The 26,329-nt window shown below is 50.0% G+C and overlaps 1 protein-coding gene across 1 annotated transcript in view; it reads right to left on the bottom strand.

The window, feature by feature from the left end:
• The window catches only part of SGPP2 (sphingosine-1-phosphate phosphatase 2), a 93,381-nt gene that overhangs the window by 21,544 nt on the left and 45,508 nt on the right, over window positions 1–26,329 (bottom strand). The window contains exon 2 of the mRNA XM_075340820.1: window positions 18,696–18,854. Coding sequence (XP_075196935.1) covers window positions 18,696–18,854 — 159 coding nt within the window. The remainder of the gene's footprint in view (window positions 1–18,695; window positions 18,855–26,329) is intronic.

Genomic DNA, 26,329 nt, shown 5'->3' with positions numbered 1-26,329 from the left:
TTTTACAGGCAGATTTGGTGCAGAAATTTTCTGCATGAAATCTGCACCTTCTGGCAAAAAAATTAACAAAAACGAATGCCTTTTTGGTGCCTTTTTTTTGTTAATCAAGTCAATGGATGGAAGGGCTAAAAACGCATCAACAATTGACATGCTGTAGTTTATTTTCTGCACCAAATCTGCAAGTAAAAAATAAGCAACATGCGCACAGCACTTCAGAATTCTCATAGACTTTGCTGGAATTTTGAGAGACATGCAGATTTGGGCCACAATCTGCACCAAAAAACGCATTAACGGTGTGTGCATAGCCTAAAGCAGCTTTTCCTCCGCAGCTTTAGAGGTGCGCAGAGGCATTGAAGCTGGTTATATTTAGCCAGCTTCAGAGCAGCATTTAGAAGCTCTATACAAAAGGAGCTTAATAGCGCACTTTGTTTTGCCTAGGAGACCGGCCACCAATGAAAGACCGGCGACCATGCAGTTTAAGCAACGAGCAGTAAAGATTAACATCCCTCTGTACCGGAGAACAGAAGATTGTTAATAAATAAATTGAAAAGTTGCTGCATGTGTCGCGGGCGGAGAGGAGTTTTTGGGGAATGCCGCTCGCCTGGGGGAATCTCTGGCGCTCGGGTCCGGTGCTTCTGCTCCTCGGTGGCTCGAGCACGGGGCCGGATCCGGGGGCCCGAGCAGCCCCTCCTCGCCCACGAGTGAAATGGTGGAAGGTTTGGTGGTGGGATGTCGGTTGTGACGCCACCCACGGGGTTGTGGTGATGGTGGGCACCAACGCTGCTGGTGACGGGGGTTCCCGGGAGCGATGGCGGGGAGCAGCTGAGGTGTTGGCCCCTCCGTGGGTAGGGGCGGTTGGTCCCGGGGCCCCGGTTGGGGGTTTGGATGGATGATGTTGGTGGGTAGGGGCTAGGTGCAGGTGCCGATGCGGGGAGGCAGCGCGGATGCAGGGCAGCGGTGCAGCGCTGTGCCGGATGGCACTGGTGTACTCACTCAGATAGTCAATGACAGAGTCTCTGGTAAACCAAACGGCTGGATGGACGGGGCCCACAGTCGGCTGCGGATTCTTCACTCTCCCCGGACGGGTTGGTGGCGGCTGTCTTTCCCTGCACCTGTGTGTAAGTGTTTGACCCCTATGGATTCCCACGGGTGGTCCGCTCCCCGGCTTGTACGTGTCGGGAGAGCTCGTTTTGCCCACAGGCGCTGGCCCTTGGATCTCTGGCCGTTGGCGGTGGCTCTTATCCGGACGGGTTGGGCTGTTGCCTTCTGACGGGACTTGGGTGGGAATGAACCCCTGAGGTCCAGACCACAATCAGAGAATTTGACCGTTACGGCGGCTTCCGAGCCTAGTCGGGATCTGAGTACCCTGCCTTGGTGCTTAGCTTCAATCTGCTCCCCGGTTCGGTACCGGCGGGCCACCGCCCGACCCCGGTCCTATGGTTATGTAAGGGGTAGTCGGACCCCTGGTAGTGAAGGAGCTGTTTTCCCCCCCCTGAAGACGCCACAGTAGTATGGTGGCAAATTGTAAATGTTAATGGTAAAATGTTACCTGTCATAAACTGTTTCCCCACTAGGTGCCAGTGTAGAGCAGTGGTTCCCCTGGTAACAGTGGCAGGGAAGGAAGGGGCAGGGCAGCCTAGGTGGGGAAGGAAGGGCTCTGAATGCAGAGTCCACTCAGTCCAGTGTGCAGTGAGATGTGAGAGGCGAGCAAGCTCGGTCTTAGGTGACGGGGCAGAGTGTGGGAGTGAGATGAGGCAGTCAGCCTGAGTGAGTACTCTTGGCTAGAAAGCAGAGGAAACCCATGAGAAACGGTGGAAGAGTTGGGACTAGTCCGGAGCCGGTGGTGTGTACTAGAGTGGAGTGCAGCTATCAGGGGGATAACAAGTGGCCCCTGCAGGCGAAGGTTAGTGCCCTGACAAAGAAGTGGAGAGGTGAGAACTTATCCAGAGCCGGTAGTGTATGCTGGATCTGCCCTACAGTAAATCCGGGTTAGAGCGCAGCTACTAGGGGGTTAACGTATGTCCCCTGCAGGCAAAGGAAAGTGCCCGTAGAGAAAAGGAAACCGTTTTTGTAGAAAAGGACCTGAAACTTGTAACGTACTAAAGTAAACCTGCTGCAAACAAAAAGATGGAAGCTTTGTTTAATAAATCGGTGTTTGGTTTATCTGCTGCCTGCAATTGTCTCTTTCCTGAAAGTGAAGAAGGAGCTGGAGAGCACAGAAAGAACGCTGTCATGAATGGGCCCCAACAAGACACCTGTTTTGCAAGTGACGGCCGGGCCGGGGTTCAGCCTGCGGCCCACAAGGCGAGGGGATCCGACTACACCCCCTGAGGCGCCCCCTGCCCCCGTTACAGTTACGCAGACGTCCACTAACTCCTGCAGACAGCCACCACCGTCTGCCGACCTTGCTAACGGTGCCTGGGCTCCGACCCAGACACTCACAGTCTCTACTTTCACTCCACTCAACTCCAAACTAAAACTTCAACTAACTGTTTTTCCCACCTCCAGGCATGTGAACTCCTCGGTGGGTGGGGCCAACCGCCTGGCTCCGCCCCACCTGGTGTGGACATCAGACCCTGGAGGAGGCAACAAGGGTTTTTGTTTGACGAATAGTCCCTACCAGGGAAGGGGGGTGTGTATGTGTGTGATGGTGTTCTATGACCCCTGTGGTCCAGGGCGTCATACTCCGCCTTGGTAAAACGCAGACCGTCCGCGGGCTGCCCGTCCACCACCGGTTTTATTTTTCTGAAAAATATAAAAACAAAAAACAGTATGCATTTCAAATCTTCCCTTACGGGAGGCATGTCACTTAAACGTTGCAAACATGAATAATAATATTTTTAATAATAACGGACGGGTCCCATTTCTTCCGCTTCCCCACCCAAACAACCTCAACCTTGATGCTGCCCCTAAGAAACAGGCAGTACCCCTCTTCCCCAGTCCGGAAAGCAGAACCTGATTCAGGTTGCCCAAGCGGGAACGGGTACGGTGTCTCGCACCCGACTGTCATTCAGGGGACCCCACGTCCAGGGGAACCCCTGACCCCAGAGGATGGTCACCGGTCCTGGTGGTGACCGGACCCCAGCCTGCTCCGCTGCGGGTCCATCCTCCAACCTGCCTCTCCGGAGGTGGTCAACGGGACTCCAGCCCACAATTATTTACAAACCCACTAGTTCGTGGGTGGCCTGCAAGTTCTCGGCCATGTTCATGAGTAGTTTCTCATGTGGGCTTTTTCAGAGTGGTAATGCGGCAAAAAGGGAACAAAACATACTGATGGTCCCAACGGGGACAACGGTTCTTTTGCAATGGAAGTCCGCTGCCAATCACTTGAGGTCACCTTCCTCATACTCCTCCTCCAGCTCTACATCCGGACGGGTCGGTGGGGGAGGGGACTGGGGCCGCCTCAGAATACTGCGGCTTGCTCTTTCCCTTACATCCAGGGCAAACCAGCCCCTCTCCCCGCAATGTCGGGTTTAGGTCACCAGATCACCCGGTTGCAGGTCACGGCTCGGGGGGCCCGTCGGGAGATGGGAATTCACATACCTGCGAGCCACAAAGATCTCGGCCTCCAGGCCTGGTTCATAAATAAATCCGTACCCCCGCTGGGGGTCGAATCGCCTGACCTGGCCCTCGTACAGCGGGCCCCGCGACCGGTAGGTGGAGTTTCGCAGGTTGTCCTTCTCCCGTATTGTACGGGCCAACACTTTGGCTCTCTGCTGCTCCCTAGCGGCAATCTCGCGGCCCAGCTGGCTCGGCTGCCGATCCCAAAAGGGGGCACTTGCGCACTCCTGCTGCGCACGGGTCGGGCCCCGCCAAATCTCCCCCCTGTAGCAGCTACGACCGGCACCACTGCTGGGGAGTCCCACGGTGACACAGCCTGGGATGCTGCTCTACAGCGGCGACCCGGCGCTGCCTCAGCCGAGGCGTGGCTATCAGGGACGGCAGGCCTCACCTGCTGGGCCTGTTTGCTGGCGGCCTCCATTACTTCCGCGGCTGGGCGGACTGCCGGAGCCGGGACTCTCTCAGGTGGGGTCACTTCCGGGACAGATTGCTTCGCCTCACGAACGGACTCCTCCCGGGAAACCTTCCACGGTAACGGGATTGGTGTGGGCTGTTCGTAGGGCCGTCCGCGGGCGGCGCCTACAGGCTTGTCCTCTGGGGCGGGAGTGTTGGATTCTGCTGCCTGTGGTGGGGGCAGCAAGCAGATTGGCGGGGCAGCGACAACCGGTACGGATGGCTGGGGAAGCAGCAGGGTGAATGGATGCAGACCGGGCCCCTCAGCCGCAGCGACCGGTCCCTTCGGGACACAGGGGCATGGGTCGCTTACCCGCTCCTCCAGCACTGTCTCCACCAATAGACATCTTGCGCAAGTCCTGGCGTCCCTGCCCTTCATCCCCTCGGTTACATGAGGCAGGCCTCTACCCGCCCCCCCTTGGTTCTTTCCGGCACCTCCTTCAGGGGGCGGGGCTTCACTTTCACGCCTTTCCTGCTCTGGGAAGACTGCTCGAGTGGGAACTTTTTGTGTCCAAGATGGCGGAATTTCAAAATTTTCGGCCGGACACCGCCGGCGGCTATTGCAAGGCGCACTTCTACTGGTAAGTAGATGGGTAGGATCCTGTTCGTGACGCCAAGTTGTCGCGGGCGGAGAGAGTTTTTTGGGGAACGCCGCTTGCCTGGGGGAATATCTGGCAATCGGGTCCGGTGCTTCTGCTCCTCGGTGGCTCGAGCACGGGGCCGGACCCGGGGGCTTGAGCAGCGCCTCCTCGCCCACGAGTGAAAAGGGGGAAGGTTTGGTGGTGGGATGTCGGTTGTGACGCCACCCACGGGGTTGCGGTGATGGTGGGCACCACCGCTGCTGGTGACGGGGGTTCCTGCGAGCGATGGCGGGGAGCAGCTGAGGTGTTGGCCCTCCGTGGGTAGGGGCGGTTGGTCTCGGGGACCCTTTTGGGGGTTTGGATGGATGGATGTTGGTGGGTAGGAGCTAGGTGCAGGTGCCGATGCGGGGAGGCAGCGCGGATGCGGGGCAGCGGTGCAGCGCTGTGCCGGATGGCACTGGTGTACTCACTCAGATAGTCAATGACAGAGTCTCTGGTAAACCAAACGGCTGGATGGACGGGGCCCACAGTCGGCTGCGGCTTCTTCACTCTCCATGGACGGGTTGGTGGCGGCTGTCTTTCCCTGCACCTGTGTGTAAGTGTTTGACCCCTATGGATTCCCACGGGTATTCCGCTCCCCGGCTTGTACATGTCGGGAGAGCCCTATTGCCCGCAGGCACTGGCCCTTGGATCTCTGGCCATTGGCGGTGGCTCTTATCCGGACGAGTTGGGCTGTTGCCTTCTGACGGGACTTGGGTGGGAATGAACCCCTGAGGTCCAGACCACAATCAGAGAATTTAACCATTACGGCGGCTTCCGAGCATAGTCGGGGTCTGAGTACCCTGCCTTGGTGCAGTTCCTGAAAGTTCCTGTGTCTACGGTGCGCAGTGTCATCAAGAAGTTTAAAGCCCATGGCACTGTGGTTAACCTCCCTAGATGTGGAAGAAAAAGAAAAATTGACGAAAGATTTCAATGCAAGATTGTGCGGAGGGTGGATAAAGAACCTTGACTAACATCCAAACAAGTTCAAGCTGCCCTGGGGTCCAAGGGTACAAAAGTGTCAACCGGTACTATGTCGGCGTCTGAATGAAAAGGGACTGTATGGTAGGATAGCCAGGAAGACCCCACTTCTTACCCCGAGACAAAAAAAAGCCAGGCTGGAGTTTGCCAAAACTTACCTGAGAAAGCCTAAAACATTTTGGAAGAATGTTCTCTGGTCAGATGAGACACAAGTAGAGCTTTTTGGGAAAAGTCATCAACATAGAGTTTACAGGGAAAAAAAAAAAAGAAGAAGAAGAAGAAGGAGGTATTCAAAAGAAAAGAACACGGTCCCTACAGTCAAACATGGCGGAGGTTCCCTGATGGTTTGGGGATGCTTTGCTGCCTCTGGCACTGGACTGCTTGACCGTGTGCATGGCATTATGAAATCTGAAGACTACCAACAAATTTTGCAGCATAATGTAGGGCCCAGTGTGAGAAAGCTGGGTCTCCCTCAGAGGTCATGGGTCTTCCAGCAGGACAATGACCCAAAACACACTTCAAAAAAGCACTAGAAAATGGTTTGAGAGAAAGCACTGGAGACTACTAAAGTGGCCAGCAATGAGTCCAGACCTGAATCCCATAGAACACCTGTGGAGAGATCTCAAAATGGCAGTTTGGAGAAGGCCCCCTTCAAATCTCAGGGACCTGGAGCAGTTTGCCAAAGAAGAATGTCTAAAATTCCAGGAGAGCATTGTAAGAAACTCATTGATGATTACCGGAAGCGGTTGTTCGCAGTTATTTTGGCTAAAAGGTTGTGCAACCAAGTATTAGGCTAAGGGTGCCAATACTTTTGTCTGGCCCATTTTTGGATTTTTGTGTGAAATGATCAATGATTTGATTTTTGTTTCATTCTCTTTTGGTGTTTTTTCATTGCAAGCAAAATTAATGAAGATAATACCAAAGAATTGTGATGGCAATCATTTTTAAGAAGAAACTGAGTATTATCTGACAGAATTGCAGGGGTGCCAATACTTTTGGCCAGCACTGTAAGGTCATTTGTATCCCACACTGGACAGTGTAAAAAAACAGAACCCAACCAACAATGGTGGAATTATATTTTTTCTGAATTTCAACATATTAGGGGGTTTTTTTCCCCCATTTTTCAGATTCATATATGATAGAATGAAAAGGTATATACAAAAAAAAAACCCTGCAACCTGTTCTGCTAAAAAAGCTGTGACATGGCTATGTAAATGGAAAATAAAAAAGTGAAGGCTTTTAGGCCGGATTTGCACTTGGATGTGAATCACTCGAGTCTTGCATCGTATCACCCAGCAAGGCCTTCCGCTCTCCAAACAGGAGCGGGTCAGCCGCATACATTTCTATGCAGCTGACCGCTGCTGTCCAGAGAGCGGCAGGCTGTGCTAGGTGATGTGATGCGAGTTACGCACAAATTACTCATAAGTGTGACTCTGGCCTTAGAAGGAGAGGGAAAAAAATCTATGGATGTGCTGTAAGTAAGTGGACTAGTTGTTGTGTTCCCCCTGAAGACATCAATCGTGTTATTGTCACGTGAAGTGTAATGTGTATTATGTCCTGTGTATTGTAAAGGTAATGTAATGTGAATTGTGATGTAATCTATAATGTGGAATATTGTAGTAAGTGGTTATGTTGAAATTAGGACTAGCCCAGAGTGGAAGGGGTTAGTATGTAGGGGAAAAAAGACGGCTTCCTTAGAGTCAGTTAGAGCCCAGTGTGTGACTATAGAAGATCTAAGTTCTGAACAGTTGTCAAGGTCACATGCAGTGGTGACTTGGAAAAGGCTTTAGTGCCTGTTGCTCGTGTCCACACAGAGTGTCTGGTTAGGGCATTCCATTGCAGTCATCTGGAGAGACCTGGTACTGAGGATCCAGAGACCACTCAGAGGAAGCGGTACTGTCACATGGTCTCTGGCTCAAAACTCGCAAAATGTCAGGACTACATCTGGACACTTCACACAGCAGAGTCAGACACACATGATACGGCTTTTGAATTGCACAGACAGGCTCCTGCATCAACCAGCTGTGCTAGTTAGTAATCGGGCATGCAGGAATTCATTTCTGCTAGCCTGTGGATTACTGCTTGAGTCACATGTTGCAGGATACCTATCAAAGTCACCTACGTCCTTTTTATGTTGGTAGAGCGTGGTCTCCCATGCTGATAGCTTATGCGATCCCAGTCCTTGTGCTTTGATATCCTGTTGCTGGTGAACTTCTGTTTGCTGTTTGGAGTGTTGTGAAAATACTCTTGTTGTCGGATTTCTTCCACTCTTCCTTTAGTTTCCACATGAGCTCAGATTGTCTATACTTTTGTGAGTGATTGCTGCGAGTTTGAGTTTTCGTATCTGTTTATTTGTGTTAGATTAATCACTCCTGTCCTGGCCCTCTCTTGGGTGGAAGGAGGGGGTCCATTAGACCCGAGTTATTCAGGAGCCAGGGTAAGGAAGGCAATCCAAACATCAGCGCCTTCAGGCATATCTTTGGAATCAGGGTCAGTACGGCTTCCCCTAGCCAAGGGCCAGTTCAGGCTGCCCTCTTCCTAATGATCCCGTCACACTCATGGACTCTCACCAGTGCTCACTGGATCCATTAGTAGTTTAGAAATTTTGTAACCAATGCCATCAGTATGTTTTGCAACAATAAAGTTGTTAAGGTCTTGAGACAGCTCACTGCTTTTACCCATCATAAAATGTTTATTGTGTGGAACCTTGGTAATGAGACACCTTTTTATAGGCCATCAGTTGAACTAGCTAAAATTTTTCAACAGGTGGCAGGATTGTTTTCTAATTACTGACAGATTTCAGCTGGTGTCATGAATTTCCATGGCTTTTTGCACCCCTCTTTTTGCATGTGTTCAATACTTCTACCCTGTGTAATTTCACATTATTACACATGTTATGGGCATCTATGGTTTGACTTCTTTGCCTGTGTGGATTGAATGGGTTGTTACTGACATCTGATCATAAATTCATGCCAATATCAACTTCATATATATACTTAGAAATTTGGTGATATGTTCAATACTCATTTCACCCGCTGTATAATTCTAATTCAGATTGATCTATTTTCTGTCAACCATATAGGCTAAATCATACATTGTGCAAAATAGATTCATGATCTCACGCACGCATGTGGTGTGTCTATCTACATGAAAAAAAACTTCATGGATTATATATATATTCACTCTTGATGCAATCTTATATAATCCAAGAAAACAAGCATCAGTGTAATACGATGTTCTCAAAACCACAAGTATTAGGAAAAAGAGAAATCCCAAAAGCACAAAGGGAAAGGACGGGCAGATCCATAACTCCCAAGAGCTGCCCAGTGTGTATCATATCACGTCCGTACCATCAGTCTGACCTGTGGACACTCCCCAAGGTGTTTAAACATCATTATTGTTAGAGTTTATTGTAGGAATCATTTTTCACATGGGAGTTTCATTAACCACAAAATCTTAAATTTATACATCTTGAATTATGAGTTTTTGACTTTATTTTATTTTCACATATAAGCAAGTTTATACATATTTAGTGTCAATATTAATTGTATTAAACTTGCCTTTCTTTTATAAAAAGGTTAATGATGCTATGAATTTAAAGTTCTACTACTTTTTAAATAAAAAGTATAATTTTGCTATAACGTTACCACTAACCAAGCGCCTACATGGGTCAGGTTGCCCTTGGTGTAAACAGTATTCTTTGATCTATCTTCAATGCTTTGAAAAATTCTTCCATATCCCTGCAAATATGGCTCCCATACATTGTTGAACATGCATTTTCCTGTACAATAAATCAATAAATTATTTGCTAACAACATTATCCTCTGGAAACTGAGTATGTTTTCATCAGCCGTAATGATTTTACAAACATGTATCACAGTACACAGATGCCAGGAACTGGATTCTATTAGCCCATCTTGAATTAACTGGATGTAAACAGGCTCAACCTCCGCTCCATTCACTGTCTATAGGACTGTGGAGAAGAGCCATGTACAATGCTCATTTTCTTTGTCGCTCCATTGGGAGACCCAGACAATTGGGGTGTATAGCTTCTGCCTCCGGAGGCCACACAAAGTATTACACTTTAAAAAGTGTAACCCCTCCCCTCTGCCTATACACCCTCCCGTGCATCACGGGCTCCTCAGTTTTTTGCTTTGTGTTGAAGGAGGCAGACACATTCACGCAAGCTCCACATTTTAGTCAGCAGCAGCTGCTGACTTTATCGGATGGAAGAAAAGAGGGCCCCTAACAGGGCTCCCGGCATGCTCCCTTCTCACCCCACTCTGGTCGGCGGTGCTGTTAAGGTTGAGGTACCCATTGCGGGTACAAAGGCTGGAGCCACATGCCGCTATCCTTCCCCATCCCTTAGGGGCTCTGGGTGAAGTGGGATCCTAACCGGTCACCATGCACTGGGACCGGGCTCCCTCCGCAGCCCCTGAGGGAATCTGACGGACAGGAGACCGGGTATCATCAGGGACAGGCCCTGCTACTCTGAGGTACTCTGTGTCCCCTTGGGGACGGCGCATGGAGCGCCTGTGTAACGGACGCTCCAGCAGCCGCTGGGTGTTTTTGTGCGCCGGGACTACCGCGCCGACCGCGCTTGTTTGCCGGCCGCGCTACTAAATTTAGTCCCCGGCTTTTGCGGCCTAGTACCGCATACTCCCGCCCCCAGGCCTGCCAGTCAGGGGTAAGGGCGGGACGTTTGACTGCACATCAGCGGTGAGGGCTGGAGCATGCTTAGGCATCCTCCTCCCCCCTCACTGAACACTGTGGGGCACCAGATTCCCGCACTTTCAGAGGCACGCCCACGGCTCCCTCCTCCTCTCAGAACGCTGGCAGCCATTGCTATCAGCACTTCTGCCGGTGGAGAACTTTAGATCGAGCTCCACAGCTCTGGGAGGCCCAGGCAGGGAATCTGGTGGACACAACCGCTGAGGGCGGTCGGTAAGCCGCACCAATTACTAGGTGCTGGCCCCCCTGGGTGCCCTGGGTGTTCGGCCGCATTATTTGCTTTTGGCTATATACCCTCACTGATTGCTCTAAAAGGAGACAACAGCATGTCGTCCGCAAAAAGCAAGGGTGCCAAGGCACAGGCTTATTTTGCAACCTGTACCTCTTGTGCGGCTATGTTACCTGCAGGTTCCACCTACCCTCATTGTGTGCAATGCTCGGCCCCTGTGACACTCACTCAGCCGGAGCCTCAGCCACTGGTGGGACCCTCGGCCCAGGTAGAACCACCGGCTACCACTGTCCAGGTGGCAGGGACAGAGTTTGCAGTGTTGGCTGAGAAACTTTCTGAGTCACTTTCACAATCCATGGCTCAGTCTATGGATAGATGGTCTGCTAAGATACTAGAAGCTTTGCAGTCCAGACCGGTAACACAGGCCCCGGGCACTGTTGATCCATTGCCCACAGGCCCCCCTCGGTCGGCGCAGCAGACTGCTCCTGGGGTGACTCCTGGGTCACACGGTGAGGACTCCGACACGGACCGCAGTCCCAGACCGACTAAGCGGGCTCGCTGGGAGCTTCCCTCGACTTCATCACACTGCTCAGGGTCTCAGCATGAGGACTCTCTGGAGGATGAAGCGGATGCGGCAGATCAGGGCTCTGATCACGACGCTGCTCTCAATCTTGATACACCTGAAGGGGACGCCATAGTAAATGACCTTATAGCGTCCATCAACCAGGTGCTAGAACTTTCTCCCCCAGCTCCTCCGATTGAGGAGTCAGCTTCTCAGCAGGAGAAATTCCAATTTAGGTTTCCCAAACGTACACGGAGTGCGTTTTTCGATCACTCCAACTTCAGAGATACAGTCCAGAAACACCGAGCTTTTCCGGACAAGCGCTTTACTAAGCGCCTTAATGACACACGTTACCCCTTCCCCACTGACGTTGTTAAGGGTTGGGCTCAGTGTCCCAAGGTGGATCCTCCAGTCTCTAGACTGGCGGCTAGATCCATAGTAGCAGTGGCGGATGGTTCATCGCTCAAGGATGCCACTGACAGGCAAATAGAGCTCCTGATGAAATCCATCTATGAAGCCATAGGCGCGTCTTTTGCTCCGGCATTCGCAGCCGTATGGGCACTCCAAGCTATCTCAGCTTGTCTGGCTGAGATTAATGCAGTCACACGTGCCGCTACTCCGCAGGTTGTGTCTTTAACCTCTCAGGCGTCGGCTTTTTCGTCCTACGCCATGAACGCAGTCCTGGACTCTGCGAGCCGTACAGCGGTAGCATCCGCCAATTCAGTGGCAGTCCGCAGGGCCATGTGGCTACGCGAATGGAAGGCAGACTCTGCTTCCAAGAAGTTCTTAACCGGTTTGCCATTTTCTGGCGACCGTCTGTTTGGCGAGCAATTGGATGAAATCATTAAACAATCCAAGGGAAAGGACTCGTCTTTACCCCAGTCCAAACCAAACAGACCTCAGCAACGGAAGATACAACAGAGGTTTCGGTCCTTTCGGCCCTCAGCCAGGTCTCAATTCTCCACGTCCAACAGGCCACAGAAAGGCCAGAGGAACTCTGATTCATGGCGGTCTAGGTCACGTCCTAAAAAGACCGCCGGAGGAACCGCCCCCAAGGCGGCCTCCTCATGACTTTCGGCCTCCCCAAACCGCATCCTCGGTCGGTGGCAGGCTCTCCCGCTTTTGCGACGCCTGGTTGCCACATGTCCAAGACCGATGGGTGAGAGACATTCTGTCTCACGGTTACAGGATAGAGCTCAGCTCTCGTCCTCCGACTCGTTTCTTCAAAACATCTCCGCCCCCCGAGCGAGCCGATGCTCTCTTTCAGGCGGTGTGCACGCTGAAGGCAGAAGGAGTGGTGATCCCTGTTCCCCTTCAAGAACGTGGTCGAGGTTTTTACTCCAACTTGTTTGTGGTGCCAAAAAAGGACGGATCTTTCCGTCCCGTTCTGGACCTCAAACTGCTCAACAGACACGTGAAAACCAGACGGTTCAGAATGGAATCTCTCCGCTCCGTCATCGCCTCGATGTCCCAAGGAGACTTCCTAGCATCAATCGACATCAGGGATGCTTATCTCCACGTGCCGATTGCACCCGAGCATCAGCGCTTCCTGCGTTTCGCCATCGGAGACGAACACCTTCAGTTCGTGGCACTGCCTTTCGGCCTGGCGACAGCCCCACGGGTCTTCACCAAGGTCATGGCAACAGTGGTGGCAGTCCTACACTCTCAGGGACACTCGGTGATCCCTTACTTAGACGATCTTCTAGTCAGGGCACCCTCCCGGGTGGCATGCCAACACAGCCTGAACACTGCTCTGGAGACTCTCCAGAGGTTCGGGTGGATCATCAATTTCCCAAAGTCAAAATTGACACCGATCCAATCGCTAACTTACCTCGGGATGGAGTTTCATACTCTCTCAGCGATAGTGAAGCTCCCGCTGGACAAACAGCGTTCACTACAGACAGGGGTGCAATCTCTCCTTCGAGCCCAGTCACACCCCTTGAGGCGGCTCATGCACTTCCTAGGGAAGATGGTGGCAGCAATGGAGGCAGTTCCCTTTGCGCAGTTTCATCTGCGTCCACTTCAATGGGACATTCTCCGCAAATGGGACAGGAGGTCGACATCCCTCGACAGGAACGTCTCCCTTTCTCGGGCAGCCAAAACCTGTCTTCAATGGTGGCTTCTTCCCATTTCTTTGTCGAGGGGAAAATCCTTCCTGCCCCCATCCTGGGCTGTGGTCACGACGGACGCGAGTCTGTCAGGGTGGGGAGCAGTCTTCCTCCACCACAGGGCTCAGGGAACCTGGACTCCGACAGAGTCCTCCCTTCAGATCAATGTTCTGGAGATAAGGGCAGTGTATCTAGCCCTAAAGGCGTTCCAGCGGTGGCTGGAGGGCAGGCAGATCCGAATTCAGTCGGACAACGCCACGGCGGTTGCGTACATCAACCACCAAGGCGGTACACGCAGTCGTCAAGCCTTCCAAGAAGTTCGGCGGATTCTGCTGTGGGCGGAAGCCACAGCATCCACCATCTCCGCAGTTCACATCCCGGGCGTGGAAAACTGGGAAGCAGACTTTCTCAGTCGCCAGGGCATGGACGCAGGGGAATGGTCTCTTCACCCGGACGTGTTTCAAGAGATCTGTTGCCGCTGGGGAACGCCGGACATCGATCTAATGGCGTCTCGGCACAACAACAAAGTCCCGGCATTCATGGCACGGTCTCAGGATCACAGAGCTCTGGCGGCGGACGCGTTAGTTCAGGACTGGTCGCAGTTTCGACTGCCTTATGTATTTCCTCCTCTGGCGATGCTGCCCAGAGTGTTACACAAGATCAGGTCCAACTGCCGTCGCGCCATTCTCGTCGCTCCAGACTGGCCGAGGCGGTCGTGGTACCCGGATCTGTGGCATCTCACGGTGGGTCAGCCGTGGGCGCTCCCAGACCGACCAGACTTGCTGTCTCAAGGGCCATTTTTCCATCTGAATTCTGCGGCCCTCAACCTGACTGTGTGGCCATTGAGTCCTGGCTCCTAGCGTCCTCAGGGTTATCTCAAGAGGTCATTGCCACTATGAGACAGGCCAGGAAACCAACGTCCGCCAAGATCTACCACAGAACGTGGAGGATCTTCTTATCCTGGTGCTCTGATCAGGGTTTTACTCCCTGGCCGTTTGCCTTGCCCACTTTTCTGTCTTTCCTTCAATCCGGAATGGACAAGGGTTTGTCTCTCGGCTCTCTCAAGGGGCAAGTATCGGCGCTTTCCGTGTTTTTTCAAAAGCGTCTAGCCAGGCTTCCGCAGGTCCGCACGTTCCTGCAGGGAGTTTGCCACATAGTCCCACCTTACAAGCGTCCGCTAGAACCCTGGGATCTTAACAGGGTGCTAACGGCTCTTCAGAAACCACCTTTCGAGCCGATGCGGGATGTCTCTCTATCACGCCTTTCGCAGAAGGTGGTCTTTCTAGTGGCAGTCACATCACTTCGGAGAGTGGCTGAGCTAGCAGCACTGTCATGCAAAGCCCCCTTCCTGGTGTTTCACCAGGATAAGGTGGTTCTACGTCCGGTACCGGAATTTCTCCCTAAGGTGGTATCCCCTTTTCATCTCAATCAGGATATCTCCTTACCTTCCTTTTGTCCTCATCCAGTTCACCAATGTGAAAAGGATTTGCATTGCTAGATCTCGTGAGAGCACTCAGGCTCTACATTTCTCGCACGGCGCCCCTGCGCCGTTCTGATGCGCTCTTTGTCCTTGTCGCTGGCCAGCGTAAGGGGTCGCAGGCTTCCAAGTCAACCTTGGCTCGGTGGATCAAGGAACCGATTCTTGAAGCCTACCGTTCGTCTGGGCTTCCGATTCCTTCAGGGCTGAAAGCCCATTCTACCAGAGCCGTAGGTGCGTCCTGGGCATTGCGGCACCAGGCTACGGCTCAGCAGGTGTGTCAGGCGGCTACCTGGTCGAGTCTGCACACTTTCACGAAACACTATCAGGTGCATGCCTATGCTTCGGCAGATGCCAGCCTAGGTAGGCGAGTCCTTCAGGCGGCGGTTGCCCACCTGTAAGAGGGGGCCGTTTTACGGCTCTTTTTATCAATGTATTCTTTTACCCACCCAGGGACTGCTTTTGGACGTCCCAATTGTCTGGGTCTCCCAATGGAGCGACAAAGAAGAAGGGAATTTTGTTTACTTACCGTAAATTCCTTTTCTTCTAGCTCCTATTGGGAGACCCAGCACCCGCCCCTGTTCCCTTCGGGCTGTTGTTTTTTTGTGTACACATGTTGTTCATGTTGAATTGTTCTTTGGTTCATGGTTTCAGTTCTCTGAACATCCTTCGGATTGAGTTTACCTTAGACCAATTTATAAGTTTCCTCCTTCCTGCTTTGGCACCAAAACTGAGGAGCCCGTGATGCACGGGAGGGTGTATAGTCAGAGGGGAGGGGTTACACTTTTTAAAGTGTAATACTTTGTGTGGCCTCCGGAGGCAGAAGCTATACACCCCAATTGTCTGGGTCTCCCAATAGGAGCTAGAAGAAAAGGAATTTACGGTAAGTAAACAAAATTCCCTTCTTTTTCCAGCATTCCCATTGATAATGGAGAGGCAAATGTATAAAGCCAGGTCGCAACCCTCTAGTGAGAATGTGGTCAGGTGTATACATATTTCATACTTCGTGACCGCCCTTCCCGGGTCTGAAATCATTAAATCCTTGAAGTGCACAGTGCATGCGATGTGAGGAGTCATAAGTCTGCAGTTACATAGAGCGGCACAGAGTGTCTACAAGCGTATGGATTTACGTTCAAACGGTTTTGTTCTGTTTGGTCAAAAATGACCGAATTTGAAATTTGATTTTTCTTTTTTTAAATATTCATTATGCGGGTCTGAAACTTGCGGTTAATTGACTTTTCCTCATTTGAGGGGTTCTAACTATGGGTTGCTATTTTTAATTGTTTTTGTTTATGTTTTTCAAAAATAACCGGAACATTATAAGTGTATAGTAAAGCCGAACAGAACAGCAGGGTTATTAATAAAGTCCAACTTTTACAAAAATTACAAATTCAAAATTAGCAATGGACACTTATTGCCATAATGAAATAAAATTAAAATGGTCACACAGGACCAGCATAAGATAAAGAGACAAATGCCTTAAAGAAGAAGGTAGACATTGGTAATATTTCAGCCAATGAAGACGTCAACCATAAGAAGGAACATCCACTTGGGTTATTATACTCCTTAAAAATATATCCTATTGAAATCCAGTGAGACATGGAACAGAATCCAAACCCTGCATATTTTCTGAAATTTATCTGAATGCCCAGAACATTCCACAGATGGCTCCTCCATTTGGCAAATGCTAACCATCTCTGAGTACCATTCTGACATGGCCGGTACATCAGTCGACCGCCAGTGTTGTGGCATCACAGAGCTGGCTGCTATTAAAAAAATAATAAATAAATAATACAGAATCTCTTTCTTTTGGTGGCTTGTAGAAGAGAGTAAAATGGAAAGAAGAGCCATCTGAGGACTGTTTGCAACCCTTTTCAGTGAGATAAGCCAAGAACACTTCTCAAAAAGGATTGATCTTACTGTAATCTCACCAAATATGAAGCATAGTACCCATTCACAATGCCAGCATGTCTGGGACGGAAGGTAAAATGGCATGTAACTTGAAAGTTGATACTATATCAAAAAGATTTTGTATTTTTTCTTGACCACTGCATGCAGGGCCACCATCAGGGCATGACAACTGTGACTCATGTATGGGGCCCAGTGAGAAGAAGCCAGGAGGGGGGCCCAAGCGCTGACAGCTCGGGCCCCACCCCTTTCATCCCTCCGCTTACCGGGCCCCAGGGGCAAGTTCACATCACCAATTCACGTCTGGCTGGGCCGTGTAGACGGTTAATCAGATTAAGAAGGCATGCTGACGTCGCGTTGCACGCACGTGCAGTCCGCACACTGCCCTCCCTGGCTGGGACTCACCAATCACCATCTATATCAGGGGTCTCAAACACGTGGGCCGCATGTGGCCCCTGAGGCTTCTTCTTGCGGCCCACAGGCATGTGGCCTGTGGCCCCTTTGATGATTGCGGCCAGTGCTGGGGGGCATCTACAGTCAGTGCTTTATTTCCAATGACTGATTTGCAGTTGCTGCTTAGAGCCAAGGGGGCATGCTACAGAAGGATAATAAAGTCCTCTTTTTCAAGCTCAACCCCCTGTTTAGTTAAAGTGTGAAAATACCAATCCAAGAGGTGGACTAGTATGGAGGCTTGGAAATAGGCTTTCAAATTGGGCAGACCAGTTCCACCTTCAAATTTAGAGCAAATTAAACTTTGCATGCCAATTCAAGGCCTCGATCCACCCCAAAAGGAACCTAACCAAGGCAGAGCGGGGTTTACAGAAAACCCAAGGACAGACTTATGGATTTAGATGGGACAACCTCTTCAAAATATAGGGCATTAATAGCCAACCAAACTGCTAATAACACTTTAAAAACACAACTCCCAGTATTTCTTTTTTTTTATTGCACCTCTGGAGTGATGTTTTAAATCTCCAAGTCATTTGCCCCATGTGTTATACTCACCTTTCGGCTTCATCTTTTATTGTTGCCGCTCGGGTTGGTCTCCTGTGATCTGTGACCTACTTGCAGCCCCATTGTTTCATGGGGCACGCCAGAGGTCACAGCTCAATACAGCTCTATGAGAGCCTCTTTCTGGCTCCCATAGAGATGCATTGAGACTTTGTGAAGCAACTTCTCACTTCCAGCTAGTCAAAAGTTACACTCACAAGCTGGCGCCGTGGGACCAGTGGCGTGGCGTTGGTAAACCGTAAAGTCACCCTAGGGTGAGTATATGAAAGAAGGCAGGATACTTAGATTTAAATAATCATTTTAAAGCTGAACAAAAAAAAAAGAAAAAGTTAGAGGCGTACTTTAAATAATAGCAGGTTTAGACACCGAAATGAGGGACTTTGACCCATATATGGTTTAGACACTGTTATATTTACACTAGTGTTTGTAGTAATGTCAAAAATAGCAACAAAAAGAGGAGATAAAAACTCCCCCAAAAAAGTATTATAAAATGTACTCACAGCAAAAAAGGGCAACCAGTCCAGTTAGCCCAGGCCAACATATCTAATGCACAAACAGGATGCAGACAAGCCTCTCAACATGATGGACACTTCACAGGTGCAAGGTAAATTGCACACTAGTGGCGCGCATCCGTGATGAGGATTGCGGGCTTACGTACATTGGCCAATTTACAAACTAATACCTCACATATATTTTATATGTATTTTTTGCACTTTGACTATGCGGGGTGCAGCCGGGCCTCTTAATACGGCCGTGCATAGTGGAGTCTCTGTCCCTTGTATGTTGCAGTGAGTAGTGTCCGAGTAACCCACCTAACCTAATAGTAAGGGCGTGGTAATAGGTTGCTGGCTGGACACCATGCGCATACAAGTGTGAACAGTGTCCTATGCGCAATTTACCTTGCACCTGTGAAGTGTCCATCATTTTGAGAGGCTTGTTTGCATCCTGTTTGTGCATTAGATATGTTGGCCTGGGCTAACTGGACTGGTTGCCCTTTTTTGTAGTAATGTCACAAAATTTCAAGTTGTGAGTTTCAGAAATGGTGGATACTTACAAACCAGACAACGATCAGTCGTCTTGCAATAAAAGAATCTATATTCCACAATGTAAAAGGAAGGAATGTGATATAGAATATCTCCTGGCCCAGTGCAGCAGCAAATCTGAAGAGGTAATACAGTAAATAGTTTCGGACCACATAATTTCTCACCGGACCCTGCAAATAAAGACAACAGAGAAATTATAAGACAATGTGCCGAGCCTCATACCCGAACAGCAATTCATTTTTACTTGTTTGACAAAAATATTCCATAATTGTTTACAACTTTCCATAAAGGCTTGTTATTATACGTCAATATTCCAATTCAGATAATAACCCCTTTCTGCCACAGCCTATTATCCTTTTTGCATTTTCAGTTTTTTGCTCACTATATTCCAAGTGCAATAACTTTTATTTTTTTGGGGGAATCCGGGTTTCTTTTTTTTCTGTCAGAAGGAATAGGCTCAAATTCCTACCAAGTATTGTGAGAAGCTTGCGGAAGGATATCCAAAACGTTTGACCCAATTGATTTTTCCGGATACATTACAGTTTGGTAAGATTGGAAAGTGTAAACGGTCCCGTAAAAAAACATTAAATAGCTGCTGAGTAGTGATCGGCGGACCCACACTGTATAAGTATGGATCTGTGCGGCTTCAAACGTAACCGAGTGCCGGGTCTGGAATTCTCAAGGAATTCCAAGTAATGATCCTGACACAAAAAAAAAAAAAAAATTAAGGAAAGATAAAGAAAAAATAAAGCAAGTGGTGCTTTATACTTACCAAAGCTCCGGCGTGGCTGTAACTGTTCCCGTGGCCTGTCATTCTTCTTCCAGGGCCGCTCATTAGGCTCATGCATATGCACTGCTTTCCCCACCCATCGGTATCTGTGATTGGTTGCAGTCAGATGTGCCCCCACACCAAGTGACAGCGTATCTGATGCTTCCAATCACAGACAGTCAGTGGCTCTATACAGTACAGTAAAAATAGCATGTGGCTTTTTTGTTTTATTTAAATAAATAGCTGGGCTGCGTATCAAAATTGGATGGGGGGCACGCTGTTATTAATTTAAAAATAAAAAAAAGCAGCGTGCGGTTCTTTTTATTTTGATACACAGCCAAGATAAGCCGCCTGTAGCCATATGCTTTATATATGCTGGATATCATAATATGGGGAGTCCCTACTGTAATTTTATTTATTTTTATACCACAATAGACGCATATAGCGTCTGTGATTGGAAGAGGTCAGCTGACACTCGGGGAAGGGGGGGGGCGGGCGGCGTCTGACTGCATCCAATCACAGACATTGGTGGGCAGGGAAAAACAGTGACTATGCAATGAAGCGAATGAGCGGCAGCGGTAGCAGTTACAGCTGCACTGGTGTCTCGGTAAGTATAGCGCGCTTGCTCCTATCCCATTATTCCTTCTACAACTATTTTTAATCACCAAAGACTTATATGGGGACTGGAATCTGGCCAGATAACCGGGATTAATTCCAGCCGACTGTCCCGGTTAGGCTGGAGTCATACTTGTGAGAGACTCGTGCGAGTCTCGCATCGCATCACCCGGCACGGCATGATGCTCACCGGATAGGAGCTTCTCAGCTGCATAGAAATATATGCTGCCATCCCGCTCCTGTCTGGGGAGTGTGCTGCCATGCCGGGTGATGCGATGCGAGACTAGCGCGAGTCTCTCACAAGTGTGATTCTGGCCTTAGCTGCAAGTCGGCCCATCACTACTGCTGAGTAAAAAAACGGATTGCATACGGACAGCGAGTAAATGACAAGTGAGAAATGCTTGTTTCATTTTTCTGAATGAGAATGGGACCAAATTTTGTCTCAGACTTGTGAGGGTGTGAGTGAAAACAAATCAGATTTTCCCCCAGCATGCTGCGATTGTTTTCTCGGTACGATTAGGGCTGTGAAAAAAAAAAAAAATCGCTCATGGAAGAGAGTCCATAGAGTAACATGGGTCTGGGTGGAATGCGAGTCTTTTGTCGCATTCCACTTGCTCCGTTTTTCTCTGTGTGTTTTCAGCCTTAGTATAATGTGAATGTCCCATTCTGCAATTTGTACCGAATTATTTATTGATTTTTTAACACAACCACACGGACAGATCCTGATAAATATGTTCCAAACTCTCCTGTCAGAGGATGGAAGGCTCCATATTGGTGAACTGGAATAGGTTGTCATTAGATTTGAAGAGTTGAAGGGACTGTTAGTAAATGGTGACACTGTCTTCTGTTTATGACATGAATCTCTGGTATTGTCAGCAATGACTATGTGGCCCTGTGCCCTATGTAAGTTCTTAGTGACTAGTGATGAGCGAGTACTAAAAAGCTCGGGTGCTCGAAGCTTGGGCCGAGCCTCCCAAGATACTCGTGTACTCGGCCCGAGCAACGAGCCCAATGTTATCCTATGGGAGACCCGAGTATTTTTGTGAAATGACCACCGGCAGCATGTATAAACCCTAAAAATGGCACAAAGTCTCCGAAGAGTGCTCAAATGACATGGCAACAGCATGGGGAAGACCCCTTGAAGCATTTATCACTCAAAAGTCACAGCTGTGAACGATTTTGTCCGCGTTTTACGCCATTTTTACGGACTCACCAGAAAACATTCCAAAATGACACCAAAATGAATTTTCATGGCGGAAATGTTAAGGGCACATACCCAATAGTGAGATAGAGCTAATGTATGTTACTTTTTGAGATCAATACATGAAAGATTTTACGTAAAACATTGTGTGGCACTCCGATGTCCCTGAGAACAGACGTACATAAAGGCCTCCGAGTCTAATGTGCCCATTTTGAGGAACTGAGTCTTTGTAGTATTTTCCTTTGCCAGGGCAGTCCAAAATTTTGAGGTTCACCAATGACCCTGCATACAGACGTGCATGAGGGCCTGTAAACCTGAAGTGCCCATTGGAAGGAAGTGGGTCTTTTGTAGTATAGCCCTTAGGCAGGGCAGCCAAAAATTGGGAGGCTCCACGTTGTCCCTGGATAGAGACGTGCATGAGGGCCTGTAAACCTGAAGTGCCCATTGTAAGGAAGTGGGTCTATTGTAGTATAGCCCTTTGGCAGGGCAGCCAAAAATTGGGAGGCTCCACGTTGTCCCTGGATAGAGACGTGCATGAGGGCCTGTAAACCTGAAGTGCCCATTGGAAGGAAGTGGGTCTTTTGTAGTATAGCCCTTAGGCAGGGCAGCCAAAAATTGGGAGGCTCCACGTTGTCCCTGCATAGAGACGTGCATGAGGGCCTCAAAACATTGTTCCCATTGCAAAGGAGCGGGTCTCCTGTCGTTGTAATGTCCATTCTGCAAAGAATGGGCGAAAAAATTTACCACTGGGGGTATACCTGAAACAAAGGCCTAACTCTTGTAACGGTCATCATGGTGGCGCATGAGGAGAAGGAGGAGCAGTCCAGCGATTATCCAAAGTCCAGAAGTGTGTACCCATGGGTGACTGGAGGTACATGGCAAATTCCCGTTACAAACTTTAAATTCCGCTCTCATTTGCTGGTGGTGTGGTGAAGTCTGGCCCAATCCAACCCTTGTTCATCTTGATCAGAGTCAGCCTGTCAGCATTTTCAGTTGACAGGCGGGTGCGTTTATCTGTAATGATTCCACCTGCGGCACTAAAAACACGCTCTGACAAAACGCTAGCGGCAGGGCAGGCCAGGACTTCCAAGGCGTAGAGAGCCAATTCATGCCACGTGTCCACCTTGGATACCCAATAATTGTAAGGCACAGAGGAATGTCGGAGTACAGTTGTTCGATCTGCAAGGTACTCCTTGAGCATCTGGGCAAACTTAGGATTTCTTGTGGCACTACCCCGCACCTCAGGGGCTGTGGTACGTGAAGGGCTGAGAAAACTGTCCCACATCTTAAAGACTGTTCCCCTACCTCTGGCGGATTGGACTTGTGCCTCTCTCGGCTGTACGCCTTGGTTGTCCACTGATTCATGACCTATGCCGCTAGCGTTTTGTGAGGGGAATGCTTTGCCTACTTCCGTGACTATGGCCTTCCGGAACTGCTGCATTTTGGTTGACCTCTCCGCCTCGGGAATAAGAGACATAAAGTTCTCCTTGTAGCGTGGGTCTAACAGTGTTACCAAGCAGTAATGATTGTCGGCCAAGATGTTCTTAACGCGAGGGTCACGAGACAGGCAGCTTACCATAAAGTCAGCCATGTGCGCCAGACTCTTAACAGCCAGGACTTCAGTAGCCTGACCAACACGTTGACTGAACATGCTGTCCTCCTCCTCCTCCTCCTCCTCATCTACCCTGTCCTCTGGCCAGCCACGCTGAACCTAGGATATGACTGGTGTGCATGTCATATCCTCAATTTGGCCGGAGATTTGCTCCATGTCTTCATCCTCCTCCTCGTCATAGTCCTCCACTGCACGTTGTGATGAGACGAGGCTGGGCTGTGTGTTATCACCCACACCCACTACTGTTTCTTGCTGCAACTCATCGCGCTCCGCCTGCAATGCATCATGTTTGGTTTTGAGCAGAGACCGTTTTAGAAGGCAGAGTAGCGGTATGGTGACGCTAATAATGGCGTCATCACCACTCACCATCTTGGTGGAGTCCTCAAAGTTTTGGAGGATGGTACATAGGTCGGACATCCATCTCCACTCCTCAGGTGTTATGTGTGGAGTTTGACCAATTTCCCGACGGCTTAGGTGATGCAGGTACTCAACAACTGCCCTCTTCTGCTCACATATCCTGACCAACATGTGCAGAGTTGAATTCCAACGCGTGGGGACATCACACACCAGTCTGTGAGCCGGAAGATGCAAACTGCGCTGAAAGCCGGCAAGGCCGGCTGAAGCAGTAGGTGACTTTCGAAAATGTGCAGACAGGCGGCGAACTTTCACCAGCAGATCAGACAGCTCTGGGTATGACTTTAGAAACCGCTGAACCACGAGGTTGAGCACATGGGCCATGCATGGAACATGTGTCAGCTGGCCTCGCCTCAAAGCCGCCACCAGGTTCCGGCCATTGTCACACACGACCTTTCCTGGCTTTAGGTTCAGAGGTGTGAGCCAGTGATCTGCCTGCTGTTTCAGAGCTGTCCACAGCTCTTCTGCATTGTGGGGTTTGTCACCTATGCAGATTAGCTTCAGCACAGCCTGTTGCCGCTTCGCCGAGGCAGTGCTGCAGTGCTTCCAGCTTGGGACTGGTGTGGAGGGTACAGTGGATGAGGATGCGCAGGAGGAGGAGGAGGCTGAAGAGCATGACATTCCGGAGCTGTAGAGTGTGGGTGAAACACTGACTGAGGTAGGGCCTGCAAACCTTGGTGTGGGAAGGACGTGTTCCGTCCCTCGCTCAGACTGGGTCCCAGCTTCCACAATATTAACCCAGTGTGCAGTCAACGAGATGTAGCGGCCTTGCCCACAAGCACTTGTCCACGTGTCTGTGGTTAGGTGGACTTTGGGTGAAACAGCGTTGTTCAGGGCACGTGTGATGTTTTGTGACACGTGGTTATGCAACGCGGGGACGGCACACCGGGAGAAATAGTGGCGGCTGGGGACCGAGTAACGTGGGACAGCTGCCGCCATCAGGTCGCGGAATGCTTCTGTCTCCACCAGCCTAAAAGGCAACATTTCCAGCGCAAGCAGTCGCGAAATGTTAGCATTTAGAACTGTGGCATGTGGGGTGTTGGCAGTGTATTTGCGCCTGCGTTCAAAGGTTTGCTGAATGGATAACTGAACGCTGCGCTGGGACAAGGACGTGCTTGATGATGGTGTTATTTCTGCGTAGGCAACTGCAGGACCGGAGGAGGCTTGTTCGCAGGCAGCATGGACAGGGGATTGGCTCGCATGCACAACCAGCGAAGACGTAGCAGTGACATTAGCAAGCACTGCTCCTCGACTCTGTTGTACTTCCCACAAAGTCGGGTGCTTGGCTGACATGTGCCTGATCATGCTGGTGGTGGTCAGGCTGCTAGTTTTGGTACCCCTGCTGATGCTGGCACGGCAGGTGTTGCAAATGGCCTTTTTAGAATCATCTGGATCCAACTTAAAAAACTGCCAGACTCGGGAAGACCTAACATTTGTACAGGCACCTTGTGTCGTGTTGTTGTTCCGGGGAACGGTTGCCTGACTTCTGCCTGGAGCCACCACCCTGCTTCTTACTGCCTGTTGGGATGCTATGCCTCCCTCCCCCTGTGCACTGCTGTCCTCGCTCTGCATATCCTCCTGCCAGGTTGGGTCAGTTACTGGATCATCCACCACGTCGTCTTCCTCTTCCGCACCCTGCTCCTCCTCCTGACTTCCTGACAATTGTGTCTCATCATCGTCCACCCCTTGTTGAGACACGTTGCCAACTTCGTGAGAACGTGGCTGCTCAAATATTTGGCCATCTGTACATACGATCTCCTCATGACCCACTTCAACATGAGCTGGCGAGAGGCCAGAATGTGCGAATGGAAACGTGAACAGCTCTTCCGAGTGTCCAAGTGTGGGATCATTAATGTCCGAGGACGTGTACTCAGCCTTGTGGTAGGAAGGAGGATCAGGTTCTGAAATGTGCTGTGCAGTATCACGGCTACTGACACTTGACCATGTGGAAGACAGAGTGTTTGTGGTGGTGCCAATCTGACTGGAAGCATTATCCGCTATCCAACTAACAACCTGTTGACACTGGTCTTGGTTCAAGAGCGGTGTACTGCTGCGGTCCCCAAGAATTTGGGACAGGACGTGCGAGCGACTAGATGTGGCCCTTTGTTGTGGCAAAATTAGAGCTTGCCCACGACCTCGGCCTCTGCCTGCACCACCATCACGTCCACTTCCTTGTTCCTTGCCAACGCCCTTGCGCATTTTGCAATGCTGTGCTGACGTGTATTCACTAGACTTGGGCGTTATATCAAAGTTTGTGCAAATCGTGCACCTGTACGCTGCCACCGACAGGCACACACGTGCGGTTTTTAAATGCAAGCACGGACGCACTAAGAACCTAACACAGGTTTTAGGAGCAAAAATTAAGAACTCTGACACTATCAGCCACTGCTGACTGACGTGTATTATACACTACACTTGTGCGTTATATAATATTTTTGTAAAAACGCACACAAAATGCACCTGTACGCTGCCACCGACAGGCACACACGTGCGGTTTTTAAATGCAAGCACGGACGCACTAAGAACCTAACAGGTTTTAGGAGCGACAATTGCTGAGAAGTCTGACACTATCAGCCACTGCTGACTGACGTGTATTATTCACTAGACTTGTGCGTTATATAATAGTTTGGTAAAAACGCACACAAGTGCACCTGTACGCTGCCACCGACAGGCACACACGTGCGGTTTTTAAATGCAAGCACGGACGCACTAAGAACCTAACAGGTTTTAGGAGCGACAATTGCTGAGAAGTCTGACACTATCAGGACTGTGTAGACTGTGTACACCAGCCACAGATATGATGAAGGCTGGTATACGGTCACCACTAGGAATGGCTATATACCCTGCCTGCCTGCCTGCCTGTATACTGCTACAATAGTCCTGACAAGGACTCTTCTGGTCACTAGCCTGTATTCCAACCTGGCTATACCCTGCCTGTATACAGCAACAATAGTCCTGAGAAGGACTCTGCTACTGTACTCCGACCTGGCTATACCCTGCCTGCCTGTATACAACTAGAATAGTCCTGAGAAGG

This window comes from Anomaloglossus baeobatrachus, chromosome 3 (genome assembly GCF_048569485.1).
Source record: "Anomaloglossus baeobatrachus isolate aAnoBae1 chromosome 3, aAnoBae1.hap1, whole genome shotgun sequence".
Lineage (NCBI taxonomy): Eukaryota > Metazoa > Chordata > Amphibia > Anura > Aromobatidae > Anomaloglossus > Anomaloglossus baeobatrachus.
Note: the sequence above shows the minus strand (reverse complement) of the source record. Positions and strands in the feature narration are given on the sequence as shown.